Raw genomic sequence first — 20,742 nt, forward strand, 5'->3', positions numbered from 1 at the left:
TTTTTTTCTTTCATTTATAGTGGTTTAAATTGAAAGTAACTCCATTTACTTTTAGTGTTAAAATTTTGGTGAAAACGAGAATGATAATCATGTGTATTCTTTTTCCCACAGTTATATTGCACAATTTAGAATAACACTATTTCTAGACAAAGATGATTATTTCAGATTGTGAATGTATTGGATATTTTCTTTTGCAGAGACTTCAGTAGGCAAAGCCAAACCTGGCCAGTTCCGAATACCTCACAGCTTAACACTGGTACCCGAGTTTGGTCAGCTGTGTGTAGCAGACAGGGAAAATGGACGAATTCAGTGTTTTAGGTCAGAAACTGGAGAATTCACACGAGAAATCAAACACAAATTGTTTGGAACAGAATTATTTGCAGTTTCATATGTTCCAGGTAATTGCTTTTTTTCATGTTCTTCACATTTTAAATATATGCTTAATCACTTTGATATCTCAACACACAATATTATTTCATTGAGAGACTATCACATATCTTATGCCAAAAATTTGTTCTGTTTTCAAAATTATCATGTGGATTTTTGCAACTGTGTAATTTTTGGGAAAAAAGCTACCTTTCCATTCCTGAGAAATTATGAAGAAATTAGCATCCTTAAACGTAATGCCAACAAATAGGCAATATTGTTTGCACTTTTTACCTTCGTGGTTGCATTGTCAAATAACAAACTCCGTTAGAGAAACAGCAAAAAATATTTCCAAACAGCAGGAAAAGAAATTGTCAAATTTCATAGAGAACAATAATAAAAATCAGAGATAAAAAACTATTTCATGATGATGTTGCTGTTTTAAAGATCAAAACTTAAGATTTTTTTTTTTAATTTAGTAGCCAAATGTGTATGGTTATGTTGGGAGCAAAGTAAAAAGTTAGATCCAGAGTTCAGGGATGTTTGGATTGTGGCAGCATTTATCTCTCTTCTTCGGCTGCTATTTAAAAACAAAACCCCCCCTCCAGTTTGATGTCTTTATGTACCACCTACATTCTGAGGCCTGGAAACTCGAAGTAAACAGTAGACATTAATACTTTCTAAGGTTTTTAAACAGTTTCATATTTTATACCAGGTTTTTAATCTGTATTCATCACTTTACTTGTGCTGTAATTATGGGCATGTGTTGCTTCTTTTGCATGAGGAAAGAGAGGTGTTTCTGGAAATGAAAGGAGAGAAATGGGAGGGTAAAAGAAGATGACCATGATTAGAGCAAAATAACTAGAGAAGGAAGTAGAAAAGAGAAAACAGGAATTAAAATAAAAAGGTGTGGAAAACAGGAGAAAGAATAAACTAAAAGGGAGAGAGAATCCACCATGCTTAAAACAGCACTTCTTGTCAGTCACAAACAGGATTGACTGTTTCCTAAAGAGCCAGTTCAGAGATTTGGAAGATGTAAAAGCTCTAGAAAAGTGCTGAAGCAACCAACCTGATCGTAAGGGTGTATTTGTTTGTCTTGGACACAACTGGAAGCAAGGATGCCAAGTGGCATGGTGGCTTGAGAGGATCTTCTGTGCTCTCACATGAGCACACAGGAACCAATCTGCCATCACAGCACCCTTTGAAGTAACCAATTAGCCATTATAGTAGACGGACACTCCATCTCTCATCATTCTCACACACATTCACCCTGACTCTGGTGTCTTTTATTCTGACAGTCCAGACCAAACCAGCCCATTGCTGGGACAAAAGTTGTTGTGGGGGAGGTCTAAGTTGGATATTAGGAAAAACTATTTCACTAGGAGGGTGACGAAGTACTGGAATGGGCTACCTAGGGAATCTCCATCCTTAAAGGTTTTTAAGGCCCAGCTTGACAAAGTCCTGGCTGGGATGATGTAATTGGGGTTGGCCCTGCTTTGAGCAGGGGGTTGGACTAGATGATGTCCTGAGACCTCTTCCAACCCTAATCTTCTATGATTCTATGAAAACAGGGTGTTTTGTTTTGTTTGTTTAAATTAAGCTTAAATAAAAGGCAAAAAAGAGTAAAGAAGGAGGATTTGTTTGGTTTTTTTTACCCTTAAATGCTTACAGATGACATCTTTTCAGGGAAGTATCAGAGGGGTAGCCATGTTAGTCTGGATCTGTAAAAGCAGCAAAGAATCCTGTGGCACCTTATAGAGCTCCAAAACGTCTGTTAGTCTATAAGGTGCCACAGGATTCTTTGCTGCTTTTCAGGCAAGAGCTCCAGCTCATTTCTGCTAGATTTAAAACTTCCAGGAAATTCATATGCTTCTTTTTTATTTCTTTTTCCCTTCCACTATTCATTCTGAATCTGATGATGTGCAGATAACTCCTTTGAGGACTTTCCTGTTCCATCCTATTGGTTTATACAGCTTCCAACCTTCCCTAATGCAATTTAAATAAATGTTTCATTGTGTCTGGAGCTCTTGTTCTTCTATAATTGCTTCTGATTCTGTCTCACTGAGGCAACTTTTTCATCTATGCTATTTTGTAAATAGAAGAAAATAATTTGTCGGTCACTAATGAATGAGTGTTTGTTGTTGCAGGTGGTCTGCTCTTTGCAGTTAATGGAATGCCGTATCCTGGAGACATAGAACCAGTGCAAGGATTTATGTTGAATTTTTCCACTGGAGAAATAATGGACACTTTCATTCCCGTTAGAAAGGTACTGTATTTCACAGTGTTCTTGGTGGATTTAGCACATAGGTACACTGATGTCTAACTCCCTCACACCTCATACAAACTTTAACGTTTAGCAGGATGATTCCAGGTTCTGAGGTTGCTGTATTATATTGCACTTTATTGTAATTTTTCTTCATATACTCTGAGGCATCCTTTCCACACTGTTGATCAGGTGAAACCCCAGAACAATACAAGTTTCAATACGGCAGCTGTCCGAGGTTCAGTAGATACTTTGCACCTGACATTTTAAATTGCCATGTGGATACTGCCAGTCAGAGATGAGAATGGGTGACTTATCCAAACTGAGCTGTGCCTTTCAAGTTAAAGGAAAGGGTAGAGATTCAAAGTTGTTCTTATTTTTTATACAGTAATAATATACTAATATAAACAGTAATAGTACTCCTGTCTGGGGATATAAATTTATATAATGTGATTACATGCCTTCCTTGCAGAAGACCAGTGTAGAACTATGGGATACCGAACTTTCACTCAAGTAATATTGTAATTTAAAGTTATTTTTAAATATACTAAAAGCTCTCATAGCCTGGTGTAAATCAAAGAAGGGATGTCAGAAGTTGCCAGTATTGTGTGTATCATACCCTATTTGTCGCAATCTTATTTTAAGCTGTGCCAAATGTTGTCTTTCTCAGTATACATAAATTGCTGTGCGCGTATATACAATTCTATAAATAAAAATAAACTGGCTTGAAACCAACATTCATGGTTTTACACAAACCTGTTTAGAAACATGCCACACAGTAATTTATGCTTTTTAATTTTTGTGTTACTAGTGTTTCCAGGCAGAGAAAGACCTTACAAGACTGTGGAGAAGTTTTTATTTTTTGAGAGGGAGTGGATGTTGATAATCAGGACAAAGTTTGCAGCTGACTTCCTTAATTATATTGGCAAACTTTTCATGCACACTTAAAGAGGATTGCTGAAAATTTGATTCTTGAGCCTGCATAGTAAACCATTTGCACAACTTTCAGAAATATCCTGTAGTGAAAAGATGTAATTATTTTTCCCAGAAATATCTTCAGAGATGTAGATGAATGAAAGCTATTTAAGCTCAAAGTCAATATTTCTTCATACAAGAACGTTTTTCAGGTTCTTACAAATAAAAGCAAGTGAAACACTTATTTGCATCTTTTCCCTTAGGAAGGGACAAATTACCTAAAATAGTTTGTAAAAGCAGCGAAGAGTCCTGTGGCACCTTATAGACTAACAGACGTTTTGGAGCATGAGCTTTCGTGGGTGAATACCCACTTCGTCAGATGCATGCATCTGACGAAGTGGGTATTCACCCACGAAAGCTCATGCTCCAAAACGTCTGTTAGTCTATAAGGTGCCACAGGACTCTTCGCTGCTTTTACAGATCCAGACTAACACGGCTACCCTTCTGATACTAAAATAGTTTGGTGTGGGGAAGGGAGATCTTATATTTATTAGTGATTTGACAGGATAACTGCACCGACGTGTGTAGTTAATGCTTATATTGTTCCTTCTGCATCATTCTGCACTCCATTCAGGAGATTGAGGATAATTGTCCCATATCAGTTGATAGTCCCGTATATTTAGTGTGACGTTTTTTTCTCTATGTATAGCAGATCATTGTTGGGATTCTCAGGTTAAGGATATATTGATCAGTTCTAAGGAAACAGATCACTTTCAGAACCCAACAGAACTAGTTCACCCTTTCATTCAGGCCTCCAGTGTACTCACTTGGAACAGAAAAGGCTTGATATAACAGTTGTTTCCTTGCTGGTGAATAGGAAGATGATCCTAAATAGGGTTCCTAAGACTGACCTCTTTGGAAGTATAAGAATTCCCAAGTTAGTCCAAAAGACAATGAATTAAAGCTGAAGAGTGAGAGAGAAGATGGGATTCCTACATTGATGGGAATATTTGTCCAATGAGGGATCAGTTGATTCCTGTGTCTTGAACTATGTGAAAGATATCTGGAAAAGGCATGTAAGGCAGGAACAACATTTGCTTCTCTAAAGAGTCTCGCTCCTGCGCTGTTAGCTCCTCAGTGCAAGACTCATGAAACTGTCCCAGCTCTAAGGGGGATTGACTCTTGAGAGCAGTGTTAGTAGGGGGTAGAGCACATAGAAGATTAGGGTTGGAAGAGACCTCAGAAGGTCATCTAGTCCAACCCCCTGCTCAAAGCAGGACTAACCCCAACTAAATCATCCCAGCCAGGGCTTTGTCAAGCCAGGCCTTAAAAACCTCTAAAGATGGAGATTCCACCACCTCCCTAGGTAACCCATTTCAGTACTTCACCACCCTTCTAATGAAATAGTTTTTCCTAATATTCAACCTAGGCATCCCCCACTGCAACTTGAGACCATTGCTCCTTGTTCTGTCATCTGCCACCACTGAGAACAGCCTAGCTCCAGTCTCTTTGGAACCCCCCTTCAGGTAGTCGAAGGCTGCTATCAAATCCCCCCTCACTCTTCTTTTCTGCAGATTAAATAAGACCAGTTCCCTCAGCCTCATAAGTCATGTGCCCCAGCCCCCTAATCATTTTCATTGCCCTCCGTTGGACTCTCTGCAATTTGTCTACATCCTTTCTATAGTAGGGGGCCCAAAACTGGATGCAATACTCCAGTTATGGCCTCACCAGTGCCAAATAGAGAAGAATAATCACTTCCCTAGATCTGCTAGCAATGCTCCTACTAAGGCAGCCCAATATGCCATTAGCCTTCTTGGCAACAAGGGCACACTGTTGACTCATATCCAGCTTCTCGTCCACTCTAATCCCCAGGTCCTTTTCTTCAGAACTGCTACTTAGCCAGTTGGTCCCCAGCCTGTAGCAGCAGATGGGATTCTTCCATCCTCAGTGCAGGACTCTGCACTTGTCCTTACTGAACCTGATCAGATTTCTGTTGGCCCAATCCTCCAATTTTTTCTAGTCACTCTGGACCCTATCCCTACCCTCCAGCATATCTGCCTCTCCCCCAGCTTAGTGTCATCCACGAACTTGTTGAGGGTGCAACCCATCCCAACATCCAGATCATTAATGAAGATGTTGAACAAAACCAGCCCCAGGACTGACCCCTGGGGCACTCCACTTGATACTGGCTGCCAACTAGACATTGAGCCGTTGATCACTACCCACTGAGCCGGACAGTCTAGCCAGTTTTCTATCCACCTTTAGTGTCCATTCATCCAATCCATACTTTTTTAACTAGCTGGCAAGAATACTGTGGGAGACCATATCAAAAGCTTTGCTAAAATCAGCTATCAGACTCGCTGCTGAAAAGTCTGCAATAGTAGTTTCAACAGAAAATACAAATTATTTAATTTTCCTTTTTCCCCTAAGTAAACGAGTTTTAAATTGCACAACACATAAGTACTGCCTTAGAATTTACTCAGCACACAGCAGCTTATTGTTTCTCATGGAAGTCCCTCATTTAACTAGGTTACAAACACTAAGGATAGCATTCCAGTCAAGAAACTAATTTAATGTGTAAAGCCAAACAGAAGAAGAGACTGATCTCTGCACATTAAAGGCCAAATGTCCAATTTTATTATTTTTTCATTCCCTCTGTTTCAACCTCTTCCCCCTCCTCCCCCCATCCTCCTCCCACATTCTTTTTAAGTTGGAAGAGATTACCACTTGCAGAAAACACTACCTGTTGGTTTTGCGAGAATCGGTTAGTGACTGAAGCTACTAGATGGACTTTGATATTGACCTTGCTTTGTCTTGCACAGTATGTTATCTGGCACAAAAAACTATTTATTAATAATTTGCTCTAGTAAATTATGCAACATCATGAAGCTAGGAGTTAAAATTTTTGCCAGCATGCTAACATTAAAGTTGCCAGGCATCCAGTCTTCGACTGGAATGCCCAGTCAAAAACGGACCTTGGCGGCTCTAGTTGGCACCATTGACTGGGTCGTTAAAAGTCCAGCCAGCTCCACAGCTCCCATTGGCCGGGAACCGTGACCAATGGGAGCTGCAGGAGTAGCACCTGAAGGTGCGAGGGCAGCATGTGGAGCCTCCCTAGCCACCCATATGCCTAGGGACTACAGGGAGCTGGCGGATCCTTCCTGGGAGCCACGGTAAGCACCGCCAGGACCCTGATTCCCCCTTCCTCACCCTAACCCCTGCCCCAGCCCAGAGTCCCCTCCCATACCCAAACTTCCTCCCGGAGCCCACATCCTGCCCCATCTCCAAACCCCTGCCCCCAGCCCTGAGTCTCCTCCTTCACCTTAAACCCCTCATCCCTGGCCCCATCCCAGAGCCTGCACCCCTTCCCACACTCCGAATCCCTCAGCCCCAGCCCGGAGCCTCCTTGTGCACCCCAAACTCCTCATCCCCGGCTCCATCCCAGACCCACATCCCCTTCCCACATCCAAGCCCCTGCCCCAGCCTGGTGAAAGTGACTAAGGGTGGGGGAGTGTGAGCAACAGAAGGAGGGGGGATGGAGCGAGTGGGGGTGGGGCCTCAGAGAAGGGGTGGGGCAGGGGCAGGGGCATGGGCCGGGGAGAGGTGTTCAGTTTTGTGTGATTAGAAAGTTGTCAACCCTAGTTAACATAGGAGCCCTTCGTCCACCTATTCCAAGAGTTAAATATGCTGTTGTTTGCAACAGTTGATAATATATTAGTATGTAAAATATTCAGAAATAATTGTTTACTTCAAATATTCAGACACAATTAGCTAGGCCTGATGACATAGTGGATATCACTATGCATTATCATGTAGGAGACAAGATCAGCCTTGTGATTCTTATTCCCAAACACGTGGGAAACATTCTCATTCTTCACTCCCGTCTCTCAATCCTCGAAAGACTGCATGGAGGGGGTGGGGGAAAATAGGGAGGCAGTGAAGGGGTTTGGCATTTTTCATGCTGCTAAGAATGTGCAGAAATTGGGACAGTTGCTGACTTGAAAAATATATGGAAACCTTATGGAAAAGAAGGCAAACTAATATTATTGGCTTACAGCTGTTGGGCCCAATTCTTAGTTTACTAATTTTATTCTGTTTTGGAAGTAATGAACCACTTTGTATGCACCTTGCTAGAATTTAGTAGCGAGTAATTGATTCTGTATCAATGCTTACAGCTGTGATAGTGATGAAGTATATTATGTCCAAAAACCTACGTTAAAATATCATCAAGGTTGTAAAGTCAAGCACTCAAAAGTTAGGAAATGCCAGTTGCCTATACAAATATGTGGAGGTTTATACATAAAAAGCTTCTACTTTAGTGCATATATATGTCTATAAAATATATATGCACTCTACTTATGTGATGGCTATACATATTCGCTACTTTCCCTCCCCTTTGTCCATCTACTATATTTATAAACAAATTAGCTTTTAATTTAATTGTGTAGCCAGGGCCGGCGCTTCCATTTAGGCGACCTAGGCAGTCGCCTAGGGCGCCAGGGTTTGGGAGGGCGGCATTTTGCGGCCCTCAGCAGCAATTCGGCAGCGGGGGGTCCTTCCACGCTCCGGGTCTTCGGCAGCAATTCTGCAGCGGGTGCTTCACTCGCTCCGGGACCCGCCGCTGAAGTGCCCTGAAGACCGGGAGCGCGGAAGGACCCCCCTGCCGCCAAATTGCCACCGACCGGGAGCGCGGAAGGACCCCCGCCTAGAGCGCCAAAAACCCTGGCGCCGCTCTTGTGTGTAGCACAGTAATATCCACATTCAGTTCTTTAAACGTTTAATCAAAATATTGACAAAAACAGACTGTGCAAAAAAAGTGTAAATCGCTAGGTTTGAGTTGTCTGCAGAATGTATGGCATGTTGAGTTCTCTATAAATCATGACAATAACTACTACCCCTGGAGATGTAATTCCTGTCTCTTCTCTCCTTTTAAGGTGTGGCACCAGCATCAGCTATAGCTCCCATTGTATGAGAGCTAAATTTGGCTCTGTATCTCAAATTTCTGATTAAACAGGCCTTTTGCATTTGTGATCTAATTCATTGTGTAGTTATTTAGAAGTGATTTGTGGCCGTTTATCTTGACAGAGCTTTGAGATGCCACATGACATTGTTGCTTCAGAAGACAAAACGGTGTACATTGGAGATGCTCATGCCAAAACAGTATGGAAGTTCACTTCCACAGAAAGTACGTTGCTTTTGTTTTTACTAGAACTTTAAAAGACACTTCCCTGAAACCATGTTCTCAATGACTGACATCCCCTGTCCATTGTCTGTCCCCTGAGTAATTAAGGATTGGATTCATTACTTTAGCTAAACAGTTGAATTTTCTTTTTCCATATTCATGTTCACATTTCACTGCTTAAAATAAGCATGTTTAGCAAAAAACTGGCTTCTCTTTTTACCATTCATTTGTAACATTAAATCCCAGTCTATATCAAATATGAATCCTGGGCAAATTAACTAATTTGTCAGAGAGCTTCATATGAAATTGTATATGCCAGTGAGTATTTTTCTTGTTGCATCATTTGTATATATCTAAAGATTAATTTTTTCCAGTTCTTTAATGTGTCATTTGTTGACAATGCCCTCTGTTTATTTAGAGGTTGTTATATTTCCATTAACTGGGAATACTTCCCAACTTGCTATCCTCAGTTTGACTTCAGGGGTATGAAGTGAATATGATCTGAGTAAGACTTTTGAATTTAGCAGAATTAAAAAATGGATTAGGCATTTTCTAGAAATAACAACATAATCCACCATTACGTTAGATAGGATGAAAATGTATAAAATGTAGAAAGCCACCCACTTCCCATCTGATCTGGTTGTTCCATACTTGTTACATTTCATGCACCTTGCTCTGAAACATGTGGTACTAGCCGCTGTTAGTAACAGTACACTGGACTAGATGGACCATTGGTCTGTTTGGATATGTCTCTTCCTGTGAAGAATAACTCCAAATAGAAAGGACATCCAAGCTTTCATTCACAGACAGATGGGAACAGCTAAGATTTATAAAAACACAACTAACAAGTTCAGTCAACATGGCTAAGAGGTTTGAGGAGAGGGACTTTGTTTATATTTTAGAAGTATAGAATTATAATAACTACAAGGGATATCCATCTAGTACAGGGGTAGGCAACGTATGGCACATGTGCCGAAGGCGGCACGCAAGCTGATTTTCAGTGGCACTCACACTGCCCAGGTCCTGGCTGCTGGTCCGGGGGGTTCTGCATTTTAATTTAATTTTAAATGAAGCTTCTTAAACATTTTAAAAACCTTATTTACTTTACATACAACAATAGTTTAGTTATATATTATAGACTTCTAGAAAGAGACCTTGTTAAAATGTATTATTGGCACACGAAACCTTAAATTAGAGTGAATAAATGAAGACTCAGCACACCACTTCTGAAAGGCTGCCGACCTCGGATCTAGTAGATGGGATTTGCATCTAATTTATGGTAACATTGTTAAACTGGTCCTCACCCACCTGTCCAAGACCACATGTTAGCATACTATCAGACACTGATTCCCCTCCTCCTCTTTCCCCTAAATAGTGTTAAGAAATTGGAACTAGTGAAATCTTTCAGAATGTGCCTTTTCAGATAGGATGACACTTCTACTGTTTAATGACTTATCTTTGTTTTTTAAAACCTTTTCATCCACAAAGGTCTCAAAATGCTTTATAAACCATATTGCAAACTGCATGTATAGAATTACTTCATCCACTGATGAAATACAGCCACTTCTGAGGTAAAATGTGGTGGCTGTTTCATGTTGTATAGCAGCTGCAACACAGTTTTGGGCAGGAAGTGAAGAATAATGTCCCCTGGAATTTCAGAGGTAATTTTGGGTGGGCAGAATGGAATTGCTATGCTGGAATTTGGCCAAGGCACTAGATTTAATACCCCAACTCTTGTGCAAAGTGCTATAGGATTTTTAATAATAAGTGAACCTTGGATTATTTATTTCACCTGAAAGACTCCACCTCCAGTATCACAGTGCCCCAAATGCCATATGGGGTATTGATTCAATGAAGCCTCTAATGGCAAAGTACTACTTACTATATCCCCAACACCTTCCTCCAGGTTTTAGGTTTTTCCCCTGGTAATATCCCATTAATTACTAATTAACTCCAACCATGTTAATCATATGAGATGTGATGAGCTTTTATGTGCCCACAAAACCACTCTGTGGTACAGGAGTTGGACATTATTGAAAACTGCCTTTGTGAATCACCCTCGTGCTTTTATAGGATTCTGATGCTATTGATAGTTATTTGACACTCTTTGGTGAAGTTCAGACACAATGCGATATTTGCCAAAGGATTGTACATTTGGTAAAGATGTCAAGAGATTTTCTAAAATGTCATTTGACCTAAAGAGCAATTTTGTGTTACAGAAATGGAGCATCGATCAGTTAAAAAGGCTGGTATCGAGGTGCAGGAAATAAAAGGTTAGTCAGATTCCTTTTGAGAATGGGGATACCAAAGTTGTACTGGAAAGCGTTTCTGTTCTTTGTAAATATTCTTGCCAGAAAATATCAGGGAGGGAACGCTAACTAGTCTGACAGTAGTTAAATTTTTCGCTGTCATTTTCTATAGTTCAGAGTTACAATGAGCCGGCATGGGAAGGGACATAGGGTAGCATGTTGCACTGCTGGTAGACCTGATATTATGGTGGAATCAAACACTTCAACTTTACTGGTGAAAAGTGAGTCATAGAAGTTTTCCCAGTGGACTGTCCTATATGATCCTCCATTATCCACAAAATAGCATCTGCATCAGCTCTGTTAAATGCAGAAGCAGTTGTGGTATGTAGTTGTCTCAATTATCCAGAAAAAACTAGAAGCATATTTGAAATAGCTGTTGATTCCATTTTCTTTTAATTTAGAGTCTGCACAGCACATTGATAATGCTGGTTACATTATTAATGATTGGTATAAAGCATTTTCTTTTGCTCAAATTTGTTCCTCCAGATTTACTTTTTTTCCCCTTTTTTCAGAATAGCAGGGTGAAAATGAATTCAAAGAGAGAAGAGAATCAAAAGAATGTAGGGACTTAAAATAGGCAGGGAAAGAAACATATATGGCACAAGGTTGATGGTAAAATAATGATTTCAGGTAGATGAAGAGGAATTATTTTAAAATTATAATAGTCTATTGCACAAGTCTCTCATACAGAAGTAGTAATAATTTCCCCTTTAAAAAAAAACCGCGTGTGGTTATTGAGGGATCTTAATGGACTGTAGTTATACTATTTTTACTTATTTTTCTTTGGCAGAATTCGGAGCACCAGCTTTAGATATAAAAGGAAACAGCATCAAAATCAACAAATGTAGACATATTAGTACAAAGTAGACTGCCTTTAAGACACAATAATACTAGCATCCTCCTCCTCTCAGACAGTCTCACCCAAAGCACTCAGCAGAAAAACATGCAAGGAAGTGCAACAAATCCAGGCTCTGGCAGATGAGGGTGAAAAGCCTGTGGCAGCACTGGTAAAAGGTACTATGCTAGCTGCCACCTCTCATTTAATCAGGGATATCTAGATTAGAATATTTCAGCAGTATCACGTAGATTCAGAGAGAGTCTTTCAAGTAACCACTTGCTATACAACTTCGGGGTACATTAGGGTAAAGCCAATAGTTTTTAGCTTCCCCCTTGAAGCTAATAGACAGCAAATGTTACTCCTGGGGGAATTCTGTGCCAAAAAATTAAAAATTCTGCACACAATAATTTAAAATTCTGCATATTATGTTTGTCAAAATAACACAATATAATCATGTCAGTTTCAATTATTTTGATGATTTATTTCAAAATACCTGTCCGCAAGTATGTCTCTAACAATACAGACAAAAAAAGGTTTAGGATTTTTTTTTTTTGACAAATAGATTCCTTACTAGACATATTAATACAGAACTTTGTGTAATTCATTTAAACTACACTACATAAACATATTTCCTCTCCACTCAGACTTGGGGAAGAGGGAGGGAAGGAGCCTGGGAGTGAACCTGGAGGGTGCTTGTGTGTGGATGGAAGAAGTATGGAACAGGTTTTTTGTGGGGGAGATGGGAAGAGATTATAGGGAGTTGGGTAGCCTCCCCCATGCAGGCCCTGGCTGACCCCTAGCCTCTCCCATTTCAGTCAGGCATGCCTGCCCCCTATCTGCGTGTGTCCCTGCACCCTCCTATCTCATGTCCCAATGTATGTCTGCAGCCCCCCCTCTCCATGTTACCTAGGGTTTTGCTGAACCCAAAGCTCTTGGTAATGTTACTCTTTGCAAGGTGGTGCCAGGAAATAAATCAATGGGGGACACGGCACCTCTGGCCAATAGATAGTTGATGCAAGCAGGCAAACAAAGGTGCTTTCACTCAAAGCTTCTAATTTATTTAGTCTTGAGTACTTACACATGTCCGCAGCAGGTTAGTAGAGCACCCCAAATTAACCCCCATTTAATATTTTACCCAAAGTCTTGAGTGGATATCTGTAGACTTCCAGTGCCCAGCTTTCCATCTGCAGGGGAACTTGAGAGGTGTCCCAAAATATCCCATGTATTCAAATGTCCACCAAGCTCAGATCTCTTCCTCTTTTTATACCCAATTTGTTGGTATTACATAGCTGCTTAGATGTGGAGTTTTCCAGCCTGTCAGGCAGGGAATTTTCCATCAGTTAACCAGCTGTATTTCACATGGCAATAGTTAACTAGATTTTTCATTTTGCACAACTGCAGCTTCAGCAAAAACTCAAGTCAGGAGGGCACTGGGTCATGTTTACTCCTCATCACTCACTTCCCCAAACCCTCCTGGTCTGTTAGTTGTGCCTAAGGATTCAGCAACTGCCTTTCTAACTGCTTTCAGCAATGAGCATAACAATTGGTATGCCAGCTGTGGGCAGTGGTCTAGGCATGTTACTGACTTTAGGGTACCAAAAATCTCCCCCTGCACACCTTCTTACCTCCTGTCCCCATGGGGCCCTTCATCCCCCTCCCCCATTCAGCCCCTGGCTCAATGCTGTCACCCTATTAGCTCCTGAGCTCATGCCCCAGTCTGTCCTCCCCCACTAGCCCTTCTGTACCCTATATCAGCAGCCCCATGTGCTCCATTCTGTCTGGTGCCTCCTCACCTGTCCCTGCTCTAAGGAACGCAGCCTCTCCACTGGCTGGCTGCCCTCTCTTCTGGCACCACAGCAGCCCCTGGTGGGTGAAAGATGTAAGTGCAGCACCTCTCCAGAAGGGTCTGTATTCTGCTGAGAAAATAAAATCTGCTAGAGACATAAATTCTGCACGAACATAGTGGCACAGAATTCCCCCAGGAGTAAAATGTATAGATATAATATGCTTTCTGTGTAATGTTCTGCCACAGAAAGCATATTAATGTGGGCTGATGTGGTATGCACTAGCTACAATTTACAGATGGTAGAGTGCTCTTATTGCAGTAGTATAATCTCAAAATGAGACAAAAATAGGGAAAACTGGTGCAATCAGAAAGGTTGTACTAGGGAAAAATGCTTTTAGCCATAGCTGTTACCTGAGCAACCAAAGATCTACAAAAGCCACCACAGTCAGTCTCTGGCATGCAACATAAATGTGATGACTCACTACATAACAAAACTTGAAGAGAGCATTTCACAAAACACACAATATAATATTTATAAATATACATACAAATATTGCACATATATGTTCATACGATATATAGTATAATATCAGAAAAGGTTTCTGATGCATCTGTGTGGTTTTTTTTTAAAGTTTAAAACAATATAAAATAAATTGGAGGCCATGATATTAGTATGAAGTTAAATGTTTTTACTAATTTAAAATGGTTCACACAAATATGCCTTAAAAGTTCCTGCAAAATTTGTTAAAATTATTGTTTTTAAAGAATTTCATTAGAAACCCCTTCTCTAATCTTATGTGGCAACAAAATACAGTCCTAGAATCAGAGTAAAATTTTCAAATGCACCCAAGTGAGCAAAGAGCCTAAATCCTATTTCCTTTCAGTGGTCACTAATTTGTAATCTGTTACCAATGAGCAGTCCAATAATCAGTGAGATTTACATAAGATAGATCAGTCTATCCATTGCTATAATGCTAAAGGGTACAGTATGGACCTTATGGGGAAGGAGAAGGCTGCTTGCTGTGTGACTTAACTGGGAATATACTTTCCAGGATGAATTGAAGTATTCAGAATTCAAAGGAGTATTGAATTTATTGGTTGAAGTTAGGCAGGATTCACTTCCAAACAGAATTTGTGGCTTCATTTTGCTTGAAGTTTCACCCTATGTTCCCAGGTCAAACACCTCCACCAACTTACCCTCCTTCTTGTTCTTCTGGCTTCTCCCCGGTGTGCCCATTTGATGCAGCCTGATGGCAGCACAACGCACTGGGAGTGGACTCCTCTCTCCATGCTCCTTGACCAAGACTGAGTTGAGGATGTAGGTTCCAGAAACTTCTTTTTCTCCAACCCCTCCTCATAGAAGTTGTGGAGTACTCTTCTCCTGTGAGACATCCAAACAGTAGTCTTATTAAAAATATTAAAAATGGAGAAAATGGAATTTAAGTAAAAAAATTTTTTGTTTAAAATATCTTGATTTACACTTCCTGGGAGCTAAACTAGAACTTAGTCCCCTCTCTGGTCACTGTGGCTGTCCCCAATACCAACTCTGCTGTGTTGAAGTGAGGGCGACATAAAGAATTCGCTGGGAGCTTAAAGGCAACATATACTTAGGCATAAAATTGAACAGTCTGCAACGATTCTCATCTTCATTACAGAAGTGTGGTCCATTGAGAGTAAGGGCTTGTCTTCACTGCAGTTCTAGCTTGAGATATAACTGAAGTGTTGCCGCTAGCCTGACTCCTGTGTACACAGAAATTTTAGCTCAAGTTAAGTGATACTTTAAACCAGCAGTTCCCAAACTTTGGGTCATGATCCCAAGTAGCGTTGCAGCAATCCCAGGTGTTCATAGGATGCCATTTTACAAAATGACACCCTCCCATGTAGCATGACCTCACACATACCATCTGTACGCGAGGTCACACTGTGTGGAGGATGCCATTTTGTAAAGCAAAATGATGTCCTGCATGCTGCAGTTGACTTTGCACACAAAGTGTGTATGAGGTCATGCTGTTAGGACAACTCCATTTAAAAATGGCGTCCTCCATGCTGTCTGGGGTCACAGGAAGCCATACATGTGAAAATGGGGTCATACAGGGAAAATGTTGGGAACTGTGGCTTTAAACTCAAACCAGCTGGCCTGTCAGAGGCTGTGGGTTGAAGTTTGTGTGCTGCTGATGCTCCAGCTAATAAAGCAGTGGGGACTTGGTTACTCAGCGAGCTGCTAATCCAATCACTGTGCAGCTCGATCATTTTACAGTGTGACTGCTCTCACTCGACCATGGCTAACTCATGGGGAGTTAACTCAAGTGTAGTTAACTCTCACAAATGCCCCAGTGAAGACAAGCCAAAGGAAGTTTCAGTGGTTCATTTCATGCTGGGACCTGGTAATTGTTGGCTGCCACATCTCCATATTAAAGATGAAGGGAACTCACAGCATTCTAGAACTCTCTGGACTTTACTTGACTCCACAGGCCACACTTTGGCTATCCTTGGTAGAAAATACTGAAATGTATATAGTTTTATAGGAGTTCATCCAAAACATTACCAGCTATACAGATTTACTAGCAGTACACACATATCAAACTTCACAGCTTAAATTGAACCTTTTGGGGATCATATTATCCACCTCTCTTCTCGGTATGGCACATGCTCCTCCTTGATAACTATAGTCTACCAATAGCATCAGCCTCTTTTTCCCATTCCTCCTCCTCCTTAGTACTGTAGGAAAAAGGAAATGAATTGGTGGAATCATTTTACATGGCATGATTCTAACAAAACTAAAGTTGTGGATAAAATGCAACCACAACACAATTAAAGCCTATCTTGCAAAGTGCAAGCTGCTCTGTACAGACTAAACGTTTTACACAAAACACGCATATGTAGACACGCACATACATGTCCCCTCTGAGTTAATTGTTTCAAGGACAGTAACAAATACCTTCCTTTTTTATTCTTGATAATATAAAAAGGTAGCCTGTTACTTGCAAAAGGGTCTATGCAGCTAACATAAAGGGATATTTTACTGGGAAAGTAATGTCATGCCTTGCTTTTTTGTAACAATAGAATGCTTCATGATTTTCCCATCATTCAAATGTTGGAATTCTTTAGGAGCAACTCTCCCTGACAATTGTCCTGTCTCCATCCTCCGAACCGCAAATATTAGAGAAATAGAGAGAGCACACGCTAATCTTCTCAGACTTTTAGAAAGTTATATCTCTCTCCCCCTGCATGACTCTTGAGATGACACCAGCAGTAGCTAAGAAATCCTGTTAGAGTGTCATTTTATAGTTTTAATGGTGCCTGTTATTAATTACTGAAAATTTCAGGTGCATTAGCATGTTCTTTTCAAGCATGTTGCTTGAAATGTTAAAATACTCGTGTCAATTCTCTTCTTTTCTTAAAGAAGCAGAAACAGTTATAGAAGCCAAACTGAAAAACAAACCTATTTCAACGGAGTCTTCAAAGAAGTGGGAAAAACATCATATGGTCGAACAGGCCAGTCCTGGAATTTCCTTTGTTCTTATTACAACTCTTCTAATTATTCCTATTGTTGTCCTGTTGGCAATTGCTGTATTTATTCGATGGAGGAAGACAAGGGTCTATGGAGGTAACCATAAATAACTCTTAAATTCCAGAACAAGAGACTTTTATTATTCAAAGACATCATTTGAACAAGCAGGGCCAAAATTATGAAAAGAGCCCCATTGTCTATATTTAATCCTGTGTACAGTTACCATGGCAATGCATTCTAATCCTGTGTTGGCATCCACAAACGACTGTATCTGCAAATACTTTTATTATTGTACCTTAATATACCACTTTTTCAGTATTTCCTTCTAAATCTTCCCTTTAGTTGCTATCCAGGTGTGAAATCCCAGAAAGAGCCTTCTGATTACAATTATTTTCATTTAGATAAATCCTTTATTTTAAAATTCAATGTATAATTTACTTAAAGATGCTTTTCACATTGGAAGTGCTTAGAATACTTTTCTTCAAAATAAGTTCAGTTTTTTAAAACATATGACAGATAAAGATATAAACTATATTACAGAATTTCCCAAAAATAAACAAATTGCAAACATTAACAAAAAAAAATCTGAGGGGAACATAAATGGTAGTTCACTTACTATTTCATGCATTTTCTCAGTCATACATACGTTTCCATTATGTATGTGCCCTCATCCCTTTGAAATCCAGCTGTGGCCTTCTTAATGAGTAGTTATAGTGCTAAAAAAAGTGAGGTTGGCCCCAGTTTATACTATACTAACCTATTATAACACATTTTACTTTCTTCAAAACTGTCACATGAAGTAGCAATTAAATGTTCATTTCCTGGGTTATCTGTATGGCATAAAAAAAACCGGTAAAACATAGACAAAATAAAATATACATGAACTGTGCAAATAACATAGTTCTATCACTATTACAGACCCAACGTAATTGAAATCCTTGCACAAAATTCATAAAGTTTGAAGTGCAGTGATAATGGTGGAAGAACGTCTTGCTTGCAAATGTTCAGCATTGAAAAGTAATACTGTATGAGTGATATATTTTTTTAGTGTTAAATATGCAAACACTCCAGAGGCTATATTGTTATAGAAAGCAAATATGAATAAGACCTCTTAGATCTACCTGTCCATCTCCCAGCATGCAGATTTGTTCCCTTCAGTGCATTTTGAAGTAATTGAATTTACAGTGGATAGGAACATTTTGATAAAATTGGACTTTGTTAAATATCTACAATATATTTATACTGGTAAAAACAAATTACTTAGTTCTGCAAATTCTTTACACTGATTGAGTATATACAAAGTAGTGTGTAGAAAAACCAACTTCGTTGTGGTTTTTGTTTTCCTTTGGATTTGCAATGGGGAAATCACTATCATTTTCCAGTAGCTCAAGAAATATGAAGATCATTGAAGTGTCTACCATGGATCTAGAGTGTTTCAAGAGCAAACTGTACCATCTGCACGTCCAAATGAGAACAGGAGTATAGTACTGTTTGGCATGTCTTACTACAACTTGCAGTGTGCGGAATATAAATGTCCAGATAGTGGAAGTGATGAAGTTCTTCTTCTCCAACTATAGTCTTCACAATCACAAAAGCCAGTAGTTGAGAGACTGGTTCTCAGATTTGACTGAGAATTTAATCATCTTTAATGGCTGGAATGACATAGAGAGAGAAAATGCACTCCGTTTCAGAATAGAGTCGTTAACGCTTATTTTGAAATATGCCTTATCTTTCCAGCTGATGCTGACCACAAACTTGAATCAAGTTCAGGAAGAATCTTGGGCAGACTTCAAGGTAAGTAAAATGCAAGATATCTTTGACCGTTAACTCAGATCCTGTTCAAATAAGTCAACACATAAACATGTTTGAGAATAAATGCTGTATATTTAATACCTTGGTGCTGGGAGTGGGGTTTTCCAAGGGCTGAGGTGGGGGAAGGCTCTCCTTCTCAGCTCTGTTTTGATTATAAATGTATATAATGCCTTCCTCCTACCACCTTTTATCTATACACTCAAGATGATCTGCCATTCCTACCGAGAAGCCGATAGCTGTCATAGTGAGTTATCCCTGTTTCTTATAGTGAATTAAATGAAGCACCACCTCTAGGATTGCTAATTATGTTCAGACTGGTAGGGACACAAGAGATACTGTTCAGACAGTTGTATAGCTGAATCCTAATAGAAGCGCTAAAAAAAAAAAAAAAAATTGGTAATTTTGTTTGCCACATCCTATGTGTCTAGCTTCCCAAAATGGTTCATGTGCTGGCCTTCTTTGAGGGCTTGGTGGAAAGTACTTTTGGGGAAAGGATAAGGGTCATTAAAGTGGGTAATGGATGGAATGGTAGGAATTTTTTTAAAATTCAGTAATGGAAAGCTTAACTCGGGTATTTCCTTTCTACAGGAAAAGGTAGTGGAGGTCTTAACCTTGGGAACTTCTTTGCAAGCCACAAAAGCTACAGTCGGAAAGGGTTCGACCGACTTAGTACTGAAGGGAGCGATCAAGAAAAAGATGAAGACGATGGTACAGACTCAGAAGAAGAGTATTCAGCTCCCCCTCCCCCACCCCCACCAGTATCTTCCTCATCCTGAAACCAGCCTTTGATTTCTTCTACATTGAACGATTCTACCAAGAACATCAGATTCCTTTTCCCTTTAGCACGTTTAAGATTTTGTGTATTTAATTGTAAACTGTACTAGTCTGCGTGGGGCTGTACACTGGGATTTTTTGGTTTTAGTTTGGTTTTAGTTTGGTTTGGCGTTTTATTTTTTTTTTAAGTGGAGGAGTGTGTGGAAGTTTCATATCAGTGCTGTTGTCTTTATGTAAACATCTTAATAAAAGAAAACAATCCTCTTTTAATGGCAGTACTGATTTAAAGTAGTAGTATTTTCTCATTTCTGTTTTGGGACCTTTTCTGTATTTGTAAATAAGTCCCATTATCTGGTTTAGCACAACATTTTCAGTTGTCAGTTTTTCTTTTGTGCCTTTTCTGTTCAGTGTCCTTAAACTATTGCAGTACAGAGAAAAATACAGTGCCATAAGAAAACAAAGCTGATAAATCTTCTTCTATTTTTTTAAAATCACTAACATAATATTGCATTGAGAAAGAGGAAAAAAAGTCTCTATTTAATTCTTTTTTCTTCCTCCTTAGTTGGTGTGTTTCTGAGATGTCTTATTTTTAGATAGTATTACTGTTAAAATACTATTTTCAGAGGCTGAATGTAGTTTGTGTAATAAAGTGTTCGCAGAGCATTTGCTGTCAGAGTGTACTTTGGAATTTTTGCATATTTGAAGGTTTTTTGTATACAACTTTTGTAACAAAACACAGTCCACTTCATACAGTGAAAAACATGCTATTTTGTATGAGTTGGAAGATATTTTGTTATGTAGCGGGTTTAAAGGGAAAAAAAACCCCAAGACTAATAACTTACATACATGTATAAAATCAAATTTAAACATTTAAAGAGGAATCTTGCCTGTATATCAAAACTGCAGGGTATTTATTTTAATAAAACATGATCAGCACTAAGAGGAAACCTGTGTCTCCAGATTGCACATGCAAATTAATTAGTTTA

At 39.5% G+C, this 20,742-nt stretch overlaps 1 protein-coding gene across 11 annotated transcripts in view; it reads left to right on the plus strand.

Moving 5' to 3' along the window:
* PAM (peptidylglycine alpha-amidating monooxygenase) overlaps positions 1 to 20,419 on the plus strand; it is an 843,699-nt gene extending 823,280 nt beyond the window's left edge. For 7 of the 11 annotated variants that reach the window (XM_050945654.1, XM_050945643.1, XM_050945642.1 and 4 more), the window contains 7 exons: positions 198 to 398; positions 2,514 to 2,632; positions 8,630 to 8,729; positions 10,946 to 10,999; positions 17,063 to 17,266; positions 18,908 to 18,964; positions 19,571 to 20,419. In XM_050945654.1, the coding sequence (XP_050801611.1) occupies positions 198 to 398; positions 2,514 to 2,632; positions 8,630 to 8,729; positions 10,946 to 10,999; positions 17,063 to 17,266; positions 18,908 to 18,964; positions 19,571 to 19,758 (923 nt within the window). In that variant the 3' untranslated portion in view covers positions 19,759 to 20,419. The remainder of the gene's footprint in view (positions 1 to 197; positions 399 to 2,513; positions 2,633 to 8,629; positions 8,730 to 10,945; positions 11,000 to 17,062; positions 17,267 to 18,907; positions 18,965 to 19,570) is intronic. The other 4 variants (XM_050945648.1, XM_050945652.1, XM_050945649.1 and 1 more) reach the window with 2 other exon arrangements.
* The last annotated feature ends 323 nt before the right edge of the window (positions 20,420 to 20,742 follow it).

The sequence above is a fragment of the Gopherus flavomarginatus genome, chromosome 3, assembly GCF_025201925.1.
Source record: "Gopherus flavomarginatus isolate rGopFla2 chromosome 3, rGopFla2.mat.asm, whole genome shotgun sequence".
NCBI lineage: Eukaryota > Metazoa > Chordata > Testudines > Testudinidae > Gopherus > Gopherus flavomarginatus.